General features: G+C 37.2%; 1 protein-coding gene across 6 annotated transcripts in view; it reads right to left on the bottom strand.

Annotated features, from left to right (window-relative positions):
* Positions 1-2,035: 2,035 nt before the first annotated feature.
* The window catches only part of TRIM67 (tripartite motif containing 67), an 89,223-nt gene continuing 78,550 nt past the window's right edge, over positions 2,036-12,708 (bottom strand). For all 6 annotated transcript variants that reach the window (XM_074220458.1, XM_074220459.1, XM_074220460.1 and 3 more), the window contains 2 exons: positions 5,641-5,803; positions 2,036-2,647 (listed from right to left, as the gene is read on the bottom strand). In XM_074220458.1, coding sequence (XP_074076559.1) covers positions 2,582-2,647; positions 5,641-5,803 — 229 coding nt within the window. In that variant the 3' untranslated portion in view covers positions 2,036-2,581. The remainder of the gene's footprint in view (positions 2,648-5,640; positions 5,804-12,708) is intronic.

Raw genomic sequence — 12,708 nt, 5'->3', positions numbered from 1 at the left:
CTTCTCAGACAGATACATCGTGCATCTCCTCCTTCTCAAAGGTCCTGCTGTTACTACAAATTTCCTCTGTCTTGACTGCTGCTCTTGATCTGATCTCCTTGTCCACACAATGGGTGGATGAAACATGCTTTCCAAGTTGGTGCCCAACTGTTGCCAACACACACAAGTAAAGATGATAACAGTATGACTTCAATCTGCAGACTTGACTATGAGTACAAGCTTATGAACAGCCTTGTTTGTGTTTCTTGAAAAAAAATAGCATACCAATTCATGAACTGTGCTTCTAGATGAATAAGTATGCAGGCAAAAGATGAGAGCTATGTAGCAGAGTACACAGGCTCTACATCTAGAAAACTCGGCCCATGGAAAGGACAAAAGTGTTAGATGTAGTGTTGCCCTCCAGAGCTACCCGTATCATCTACTGTTGTCATGAGTCTAGTCCTGATCACCTTGTCCAAATTCAACTGTGAACTGTGTGAATGATCTAAGGTGTAGCATTTGCCTTTTTTTGTGGTGCCTCTGAGAACATTCCATTTGGTAAAAAATGTGTCCAATGGTATAGGATGTCTAACTTATGGCAGGATCATAGTGGTCTGGGAATATTGGAATGCACCACTTTCTATAGCTACTGAATTCCCCCAATTAGGCCAGTAATGTGCTTCCCTGGGAAGGGTATAAAATGGCACTTACCACATCATCTGACTAACTGGGATGTCTTGATAATGTTCACCTTTGTGGTCCTGGAAGATAGGGTGCAATCCCAGAGCTATTTTTACTTCTTTTGCAATGACTGGGCACCCCAAGGATCTCAAACACCATCAAAGTCTCAGTTAAGCAGTAAGTGCAAAGTATTACCAACCCATTTCCTACACTCACCAGTAGACTAACCACTGTAAAGTTCACACTACCTCCCCACCTTCACTCCGGATCACAGGGAAGAACTTTCAATGACTTCATTGGTATTTCTGCTCACAGACTTAGATTTTGAGACAAACAGGTATGGTGGGTAAGAAGTCTTATTATGAACCCAAAATTTTACATGCTTTTAACTCTGAGACTGACAGTGCTAGGAAGGGCAACTCCAAGGCCAGCAATTCTCCAGTCACCTCTTTCCAAGCTTCTTTGAAAGACAGCCTTACAAGTTAGGCCCAAACAGTATTTTTCCATCCTCTCCTCCAAGGAAAAACATGAGTAGCCAGAACAATGTTATCTTTTTCCCTCCCTTAGCTATAATAGAAAACTACTGGTGATCAATCAATTATCAAGAATTTATTAAGCACCCACTATATGCTAGCCCCTGGTCCTTCTAAATGAGAAACAAAAGGATTTTCCTTACCCAGGGAGATAATTTCTGCTGTGATTTGGAACTGGGGCTGAGAGTTGATTGTTAAGGTTTTATTGAGCATTTACACTTTCAAAATCAGTTAATGCTACAAATCAGGGCTTGATTTATTGTTTTGTTGATTGTCTGGTTCTAAAGTGATAGAGAAAATGGTAATAATTAAGAGTAAACCTAAGAGTATTTTATGCAGATATTTTTTTCCCCAGAGAGCTAGTTATTAGACATTTACCAGCACACCATTAATTGGAACTCAAGTTTCTGGGAAGGAATATGTCCCCTGGGGATAGATTGTGATTTGTTCAGTAGCTTTTCAGAAAAACATAGATGTTATATTAGAACAGTTAGGTAGATTTCCTTTGGGGATGTGTATATTTGTGTGTCTGTTTTAAGGTAGCTATTAGTCAAGAAGGGAGAAGGGAACTGCATAGATTACAATACAAATAAGTCAGATATTGCAAGTTCTAGGAATGCTCTGTTATGTCCAGAAAAAAAAATCAATGAAAAAGCAAGAATCTAGAATTCAGCCTTTTCTCTGTCCTAGATTATTTTGTGTGCAGGGCATTGGACTATGCAAACAATAGGTGCTTAATAAATGTTTTTAAATTTTTTATTCCAGTATGAGTCTAAATGGATACTAACAGGTACCAGATAGCAGACTAGATTCCAGAAGGAAGAAACGAGATGTTGGCTTTAATGATTTTCCTATTCTAAGAGGAGAGTCTAGGGCATCTCAGAAGAAAAGGCAAAACATACAAAGCACACTCCCTTTAGAACTGAGAATTAAACAGTGGTCATTACCCTTTCAGGAAGTGTCATTTTCAGAAACCCCAAAAACGAATTCCTATTTTCAAATGGGTTATAAGAAACCTACCACCTAGACTTGCTATCTTACTACCCTGCTAAAAATTTCCTTTCACGGGATTAAGGACAGGAACTCTGCCTTCTGAGATTCTCAGTGTAACACCTTAATCTCAAGCTACCCAGTTTCCCATCCCATCCGAAAGAACTCTACTATGGAAAAGTGAGGCTATGAGGATAAACTATACAGATCACACACCCACATCTGCATGTGAAAAGGGATGAGGAGACCCATTCCTGATTCTCCATAGAAAAAGTCTTTCATATGGTCTTCAATGGCTACTGATCTGCCTTTCTTATCTGACCACAGATTCTGTGCTAAATTTGAAGAAGACTGGGCTTCTCTCAAGGAGGATCTGAAGAACATCAGGGTCTGGGATTTCAGTTGCTAGACAGTTTTTGCTGCCTGGTATTCAAAGGAACCTCTAGTCCTGTGTGCAGGGTAACCTAGAGAAAGAAGAGAGGATAACTATGGTAGATCTGTTGCCCTGAATAGGGTATTTAAAATAAATCTAGAAGCCACATAAATAGTGACTGTGACATGGACCTGGAGAGCACCTTAGTTCCTCCCCCTTGTAATTATCTTCCATTTACACTGTATATATCTTGCTAGATAGTATTTCCATGTCATCTTCCCCATTAGACATTAGACAATTTGAGTTCTTTGGAGAGAGAAAGCCTTTTTTGTTTTTCTCTGTTATCTCCAAACTTAATAGTTAGTAAACCCTTAATAAATATTTATTGGTCAACTGAGTGCTCTGCGTATAGACCTAGGTCTGTCCCCTTTACAAAGACAATTCTGAAGACTTGAGCATGAAAGGCAGTTTTATTTCAACTATGGTCAGCATCAAAGAATTTGAGAAGTGGAAGGGGCCCCATTGGCCATGGAGTTCAACTATATATATATATATATATATATATATATATATATATATATATATATGAAGAATGTTCATTATAATCTACCTAACTGATGTCATCCAGCCTCTGTCTGAAGACTTCTAAGAACAGGAAGCTCGTTGTCTCCTGAAGCAGCCCATTACCTTTTTGTAAACTTCAATTATTAGGAAATTTTTGCTGATATTTAGCCTAAATTTGCCTTATTGTTCAATCATTGTTTCTGGTTCTGTCTTCTAGGGCCACAAAGAGCAAGTCTAATCTTTCTTTTGCAGGCAGCTAGGTGGCATAGTGGATCCAGTCTCAGACACTTAATAATTACCTAGCTGTGTGGCCTTGGGCAAGCCACTTAACCCTGTTTGCCTTGCAAAAAAACCCCAAAAACCTAAAATACTAAAACTAAAAGAAAAACCTAATCTTTCTTTTGAAAGGCTGCCTTTGGAGCAGCTAGGTATGCAGTAGATAGAGTACTAGCCATGGAATCAGGAGGATCTGAGTTCAAATCTAGATGCAGATACTTAGGAGCTAGCTATATGACCTTGGGTAAGTCACTTAACTCTAATTGCCTCAAAAAAAAAGATTGCTCTTTAAATACTTGAAGACAGGCAGTATGTCTCTCCTCTGTACCCCATCCAAGTCTTCTCTCCTCTTAAGTAGGTCAAAGTGCCCAGATCTTCAACTGATCCAACTGATCTGCCTAAGGTCCTTCACTATGACAATTGCTTTCCTCTGGGTACTCTCCATCTTAATCATGTTAAATCAACAAACTTAAATTTGTCAAATAATTATTAGTGGGTTTACAAGAACAATACCTCTGGCACTCAGAAATGACATCTAGAGAGGGGTACTGAATACAACATACCAGGTAAGTTATGACCAGAACAAAGAGTAGGCCTCTCTTTTTCTGGAAGTTATGTCTCTGTTTTTGTTTGTTTGTTTGCTTTTTTTTGCAAGGCAATGGGATTAAGTGACTTGCCCAATGTCACACAGCTAGGTAATTAAGTGTCTGAGGCTGGATTTGAACTCAGGTCCTCCTGACTCCAGAGTCAGTGCTCTGTGCACTGTGCCACCTAGCTGCCCCCAGTTATGTCTTTCTCTTTTTTTTTTAGTTTTTTGCAAGGCAAATGGGGCTAAGTGGCTTGCCCAAGGCCACCCAAAGTTATGTCTCTCCTAATGCTGTTTAGTACTAAATAGAATTTTTGGCTGCCATACCATGCTACTGATTCTTCTCAAGGTCTTTGGTCCTTTTCAGAGCAGTTACTATTTAACCATGCTCTCCCTACATTGTGATATTGATTTCCCTCCCTCTCTCAAGTGTAAGACTTTACCCTTTTCCTTATTGATTTTTGTCTTATTAATTCAAATTCAACCCATTGCTATAGCCTGACAAGATCCTTTTGGATTCTAGCTGTTATCTTGTGTTTTAGCTGTTCCATCCAAATTAGGTTATCTGCAAATTTGATAAACCTACCCTATGCCTTTATCCAGGTCATAGATAAAAATTTTACACAAGGGGCCAAGCAGAGATCCCTAAGGCAATGCAATAGAGATTGGCCACATTGACATTGAATTACTAAAATTTGCTCTTTAAGTTTGGCCAATGCTGCTCTGACATTCTCATTATAATATCACCTAATCTATATATCTATCTTCTCTACAGGATTATCACGAAATGCAGTAGGAGCTATGTTAAAATCTAGGTAAAGGTTGGGCCCATGACCTACTTTCACATCCTCTGCCTTACTGATCCCTGTGAAATGCTTCCAACTTTGTATCTGTTGGCCTCTGGCTTCCACATGTTATCATCATTCATCTAAAGTTTTTATTCAACACTGGAGGTCCCCAAAGAAAGTTTCTCCTCCTAGTCCATGTGGGAGTCATAGGAAAGGTATCAGGGAAGGAGGGCACTAGGGAAGACCTCCATGTGTTCAAATTGTCTCTTATAATTATTTTCTTCTGTACATCACCCTCAAAGGGCAGGCACATAAAATAGCCTATCAGTACATCTGAAATGTACAATTAAAAGTCAGGTCTCAGGAAGTTCTGCATAATCAGGGAGATAATATGTATGTCACAATCTTAGAAGGGAAAATATTCTATCACCTGCTCCAACTTTGAGCTTCAATGAGCTAAAGCACTATTGTGTTTCTTTTGCTCTCATCCATTTAATAGCCTATCAGCTTTAGAAATAGTTATTTCATTCCTTTCTTGGGGATGAAAAACCAGAATGTATGTTGGCATCATTTTTTTTTAGATTTTCTTCAAGGTAATGGGGTTAAGTGGCTTGCCCAAGGTCACACAGCTAGGTAATTATTAAGTGTCTGAGGTCGCATTTGAACCCAGGTACTCCTGACTCCAGGGCTGGTGCTCTATTCACTGTGCCACCTAGCCACCCCAGCATCATTTCTTCCATTGACAAGAACTTCCAAGAGGTAGAACCTCAAAGACCTTTGTATGGGCTGGAATAGTGGAGCACCTTATTTACAGGTGGTTCCCTGAACTGAGTCTCTACATCAGTTTGGAATCCAAGGAATTTACCATACCTGTACATTCCGGTTAAGACTGACAGCTGGCATGAAGACCCCATCCACATGGTCAAAGGCAGTAGGACCCTGTTGTTGTCCATTGATGTAGAAGGTCAGGGTATGTTTATTCAGATCCAGAAGGACACCAACTGTAGCTCCTTTAAATACACCACCTTCAGTCCTAGGGGAAAGTCAGCAAAGCCCAGTCACCAAAACTATTGGTGAAATAAGTGATAACAGGATCATAGATTTCAAGCTGGATGGGACCTTAGAGTCCATCTATAATTTACTCATTTTACAGATGAGAAACTGAGACCCAGAATTAAATGACTGCATAGTTTATTGAAGAAATACAGGGGTATGCTGGTAAATATTTAATAATTGGGCTGCAGAAGGTGGGGGAATGTATGCACATACTTTTTTTTTTTTTTTTTAGATTTTTCAAGGCAATGGGGTTAAGTGGTTTGCCCAAGGCCACACAGCTAGGTAATTATTAAGTGTCTGAGACCAGATTTGAACCCAGGTACTCCTGACTCCAAGGCCGGTGCTTTATCCACTGCACCACCTAGCCGCCCCCTATGCATATACTTTCAAGTTTAATTTGTATTAGTAACACTTGTTCAAATCTAGACAATCAACAAAACAATAAACCAAGCCCTGATTTGTAGCATTTATCAATTCTAAGCTGTTAAATCCCTACACTGAAAATTTCACAATCAACTTTAGCATGTCAGAGCTGGCTCCAGTAGACCCCTAATGAAATTCCAGAAATAGAGATTTAATCCTTTGGATTTATTCAACTTAAATTAATTCAACTAATCTTTAAGTACCTACTATGGTGGCATGGTGCTGCTAGGCAATGGAATTAAAAGATTAAAAAAAGAAACGTCATAGTCTCTACCCTTCAGGAGTCAAAAATCAGATCAATAACAAAATGTGGTCATCAAGAAATATAATATGTTCAAATTAAATTAAGGGAAAGCTAGTGTAGTACAGTAAAAAGAATCCAGGATTTGAAGTTAGAGAATTTAGGTATAAATTACTGTTCTTTCCCTTATTACCTGTGTGACCTTGAGCAGGTTATTTAATTCCTGTGGACCTCAAGTTTTTCCTCCACATTCCTGAAATTTTATCTCTGCTCTCAAGTGCACTGTGTGCCCATGATGGGGTGGGCAAAGGGTAGTCCAAATAGAGTAATCCACTAAATTCAAGGAGGAAGGGATCACTTTTAATTGGGAAAAGGGAGAATCACAGAGGTCTTGAAGGAGGTATCACCTAATGTTGGACTTTTAAAAAGGAGGATTTCAACAGGTAGCAGTGGGAAGTTATCTCAAGGCAAATCTGTAGAGGTAGGAGAGTAAGCAGATAAGATTAGTGAGAAACAAATAATAACTTAGCCAGAGCATAGATTGTGTAAAAGGAAACAGTGAAACATAAAGATAGAAAACTAGGTTGGACCTAGGCTGTTGAAGAATTTGAAAAATAGACTAAGGAATTTATATTTTATTTTTAAGCACTAATGAATTATTGAAGTTTATTTTTCTCAGGAACTTGATTTTAGAAGGCCTCTGAATTAGGACAATTACTATGAAGGATGGAGTGATAAAGGTAAGGATTGGAGTCAGAGAGGTCACTGAGAAAGCCACTGCAAATAGTATATAGGAAATAGTATAATCTAAGTAACAAGGGTCAAAACCAGAATATTAACAATAGGAATAGAGAGAAAGGTAATTGGATATGAAAGATGCTATATGAAAGAGAGGTCAAACTGTGGAAAGCAGATTAAAATGGATTTGGGAAACAATTAAAGCAAATTAAATATATATTAAACATAGATATTAACATGCCCCTCCTGACTCATTGCCTTGTGGGTTGAAGGACTTACGTTATTCACTTTAACTATGATATATCTCATGCAGGATTCCCAAGATGGGCAAGTCATGATAGGAAGCTCTGACAAAAGATGATCTAGTGGAGAAGAAATTGGCAAAGCACTCCAGTATTTTGACAAGGAAACTCCAAAAACAGCATTAAAATTATAAATGATATGATGCCAGAAGATGAGCCAGATGATGCCAGAAGATGAGCCAGAAGATGCCCAAAACACATTGCTTGGGAAGAATAGAGAACAGCTACAAGTGGCTCCAGAAATAATGAAGTAACTCAATCAAGGTCAAAAGGAAGTTCATTTGCATAGGTGTCTGGTAACAGGAAAATCTGATGTTGTAAAGATCGATATTTCATCAGGAACCTGGAATGTAAGAGCTATGAATCAAGGTAATCTGGATGTGGTCAACATGCAATAGAAACATTAAATATCAGCATCTGATGCATGTCAACTTAAATGGATGTGAATAGGTGAATTTAATTAAGATGATCCTTACATATACTACTATAGGCAAGAATCTTTTGGAAGAGATTGAAGTAGTTCCCATAGTCAATAAAAGTGTGATAAAAGTAGAACTGGGGAATAATCTCAAAAATGACAGAATTATATCTATTTGAATCCAAGGCAAACCATTCAACATCACAGTAATTCAAGTCTATTGACCCAACTACTGATGCCAAGGAAGCCAAAGTTGATCAGTTCTATGAAGGTCTACAACATCTTCTAGAAATAAGGAGAGTTAAGATTTTCTTAAATGAATAATACAAAGAAAAAAATAGGATGGGAAAGACAAAAGATCTTTTCAAGAAAATTAGAGATAATAAGAGAACATTTCATACAAAAATGGGCATGCTGAAAGACAAAAATGGCAGGGATTTAATAGAGGTAGAAGACAATAAGAAGATATGGCAAAAATATGTGGAAGAAAGATGTTACATCACCAATAACCATGGTGGTGTGATTCTGATCTAGAACTATGTATCCTGGAGAATGAACTCAAGTGGACCTTAGGAAGTATTACTAACAAAAAGATTAGTGGAAGTGACTAGTTAAATAGCTAAGATATTTAAAGTCCTAAAAGAAGATGCTATTAAAGTGTTCACTCAATATGCAACAAACTTGGAAACCTCAACAGTTACCACTGAAAAAAGATTAGTTTATGTCCCAATCCTAAGAATGTTAAGATTAGCAAACAATAGTGTTATTTTCACTTGCCAGTTTAAGGTTTTGCAAGCTAGGTTTTAGCAATATGTGAACAATATGGAAATTACCAGAAAAGGCTATTTTTAGAAGGATCAAAGGAACTAGAGATCAAATTGCCAAACTACTTACTGTTTTATGGAGAAAGCAAGGAAGTTCCAGAAAAACTTCTGCTTCTTTGACTACATTAACACCTTTGATTGTGTGGATCACAACAAAATGTGGCAAGACCTCAAAGATATGTGAATACCAGATCATCTTTATTGCTTCCTGAGAACCAAGAAGCAACAAAGAACAAGGTATCGGTTAAGATTGGAAAAGGATAATGGCAAGGCTAAATTGTCACCTTATTTAACTTATATGCATAGCATGTCATGAAAAATATGAGGCTGGATAAATTAAGAGCCAGAATTATGGTTGCTGAGAGAAATATCAACAATCTAAGAAAATTTTATGGACAGTTTCTCAGATAAAGGTCTCATATCTCAAACATAAAGAGAACTTTGTAAATTTATAAGAATACAAGCCATTATTCAATTGATAAATAGTCAAAGAACATGTTTAGGCAATCTTTTGATGAAGAAATCAAAGCTACATAGTCATATGAAAAATACTCTAAATCATTCAGTTGGAGAAATGTAAATCAAAACAATTTGTAGACATTATCTTGTACCTATCAGAATGGTTAAATGATAGAAGAGAAAAATGACAAATATGGGAAGGGCTGTGGAAAAATTGATAGCCTGATGCACTCTGGTGGAACTATGAACTGAACCTACCATTTTTGGAGAATAACTTGAAATTATGGTCAAAGATTTATAAAACTCTGTATACCCAAGCAATACCATTATTGGGTCTATTTCTCAAGGTGATCGGAAGTATTTACAACACCTCTCTTTGTAGTGAACTGAAAGAACTGCAAATTGAGGAAATGACCAACAACTGGGGAATGACTAAACAAACTGTGCTTTATGATTGTGATGGAATACTACTGTGAGGCAAAAAATGAGTAGGTTGTGCTTAGGGAAAAAAAAACATGTAAAGGCTTATATAAAATAATAGTGAAATGACTAGAACTAAGAATATTGTATATAGCAACAATATTATTCAAAAATAACTATGAATGATTAAGTTATTCTGAGTATTGCAAATACTCAAATCAACTATAAAAGACCTATAAAGGAAGATGCTATTTACTTCCAGAGGAAAGAAATAAGTAGAAATATGCATAATGTGGTTTTATATATATTTATTTATACATACATATGTGTGTATATCTATATCTTTGTCAAATGGTGGCCTTCTCTAGCGTAGGGTGAAGAGGAAAAGATAGAAACAGTTTGGAACTTAAAATTAACAACAAAAAAAAATAAATTTAAGAAAAGAAAAAAGAAAACAAAAGGAAACATAAACAATCTCAGATATGCTGATGATACTACACTGATGGTAGAAAGTGAAGAATTAAGCCTCTTAATGAGGGTGAAAGAGTAGATTATAAACGCTGACTTGAAAAAAGACTAAGATCTTGGCAATTGATTAATCACTTATTGGCAAACAAAAGGAGAAGAAATGGAAGCAGTGTTAGATTTTATATTCTTGTACTAAAAAAAAATCACTGTGGATGGTGACTGCAGCCATGAAATTAAAAAAAATAATTGCTCCTTGGAAAGAAAGCTATGATAAATTTGGATAGCATACTAGAAAGCAGAGATAGCACCTTGCTGACAAAGATCCATATAGTCAAAGCTATGGTTTTTCCAGTAGTAATGTATGGTTATGTGAGTTGGACTAAAAGGAAAGCCCCATGACACAGAATCTACACTTTCAAATTGTGGAGTTTAATTTTTGAGAGTTCCTTGAACAGGAAGAAGATCAAATTAATCATTACTTAAAAGAAATTCAGACTATTCACTGGAAGGTCAAATACTGGAGCTGAAACTTAAATACTTTGGCCACATAATGAGAAGATGGAACTTTTTATTGGAAAAGACCTTGATGTTGGGAAAGACTGAAGGCAAAAGGAAAAGAGGATGGCAGAGCAGAGGGTGAGATAGACAGTGTCATGGAGGCAATGAACATATGCTTGAACAGACCTCAAGAGATGGTGGAGAGAAATGCTTGGTGTGCTAAAAATAAAATGCATGGGGTCATGAAATGTTGGACATGGTTAAATTATTGAATAACAACAAACATCAACATGTGGTTTTCTAAGTTAACTCACCAGTTCAAGGGATCCTCATGCATGGTTTGTGATCTTTTTTATTTGCCTTTAACACCAATGTTGTAGAGCTAACAGGACTTAGCAAGTGATTGGACATGGAGAGGGAGAGGTTGAGAAGGGTCCAAAATAATTCTCAGTTTTGAGCCTGGATGCTTGGAAGAGTTGGGAAGCAATTTAGAACTGAAAGATGTTAAATTCATTTTGGGACATTTAAGAATCTGAAGTCAGGGCACAGTGGTTTCCTGAGCAGCTATATGTTTATTATTTATTTAGCGGTTTGGTTTAAAAAGTACAAAAGACTTTTATGTACATTGTCTCATTTGACCTTCATAAATACCCTGTAATTTACTGGTACAGTGGGTAAGTAAAGGTGTTGGAATTGGAGATAGAGAACTTTTGAATTCCATTTGACTCTCCCTTCTGCTATTCAATGCATATGCTTCCTTGAACAAAACAATCTCTCCAGGCCTCAGTTTCCTTATCTTTAAAATGATCGAGATTAGACTTGATGATCTCTAAAATGGCTATAGGAAAATGAGTATTGGGCTTAGAGTTTTGGGTTTGAGTTTTAAATCTGTCATTGTGTAACAGAGAATTTGGGCAAATCATAATCTCTCTCTAAACTTTCCTTTTCTGAAAAAGGAAGATAACTACTGTGAATGCCAGGCTACTCGCCAATAGAGATCATAGATTTAGGACTAAAAGGCATCTCACAAATAAATTCCTTATAAAATGTAAATAACCCTAGCAAGGTGAACAAAGTAAGCAGTTAGCCTACCCCTTAGTGGGGTTTATCTTATTTGGACATTTTCTTCTTAAATAACTGAAATCAGAATACTGAGGAGCTAATTTTTTTAAATTTTATGACAATGGGGTTAAGTGACTTGCCCAACAGCTAGGCCATTATTAAATGTCTGAGGTCGGATTTGAACTCAGGTCCTCCTGACTCCAGGGCCAGTGCTCTATCCACTGCACCACCTAGTTGTCCTGCTAGGAGCTAAGTTTTGATGGGAGAAATCATATTTTGAGCTAGTCTTTACCTAATGAGGGAAGGTCTCAGTGGGAAATTGCTTAAAGCAGTGTGATGTTAGTGAGTATGTCAGCAAAATGGGAAGGGTGTGGTCATATAGAACTTCAATGACTACACTTTTCCCCTTGAAACAACTTTATCCTCACAAAAAATTCTAAAAGAGAGAACTGTGATTAATAGCATAAATTAAAATTCTATACTCCTCAGCCCAAAAAGTATCCAAAGAAACCAAAGATGCAAAATAGTTCCTTCCAGTTTAGCTTATTAACAAGATAAATTCAAGATAAACAAAGGGGGGGGGGGTAGGCAACAACATTAAGGGAGATGGTGAAAAACTTTTTGTAGAAAGTGGAATTCTCAATGGGACTTGAAGGATGCAAGGAAATCCAGGAAGTGTAGGTGAGGAGGAAGAGATGAAAGTTAGAGGTTATTAGTACTAGATCACTAGAAGAGGTAGGAGTAAGAACTTACAATGTGCTGCCACATAGTAGGTCACATAGAAAAAATTTTTTTTCATTCACTTATCCAGGCCCTGTCTCATTATTTCCTTTGAGAGAAATTGCCATTCCCCCCTTCAAAGCAAGCACATTCCTAGTCTGAGCTGTCTGAGTACCTAGACACTTTCCTCCCCAGTTTTACATTTAAACTCTAGATGGGGAACCCTTGTTGGAGTAGCCCAGAATCATGTTTTATGCATTGATTAATTTTTTCCATCAGCATTTCATTAGCATGTGAACTCCTGAGAGC

The sequence above is a fragment of the Macrotis lagotis genome, chromosome 2, assembly GCF_037893015.1.
Source record: "Macrotis lagotis isolate mMagLag1 chromosome 2, bilby.v1.9.chrom.fasta, whole genome shotgun sequence".
Lineage (NCBI taxonomy): Eukaryota > Metazoa > Chordata > Mammalia > Peramelemorphia > Peramelidae > Macrotis > Macrotis lagotis.
The sequence above is the reverse complement of the archived record's forward strand: the minus strand, read 5'-3'. Positions and strand labels throughout refer to the sequence as shown.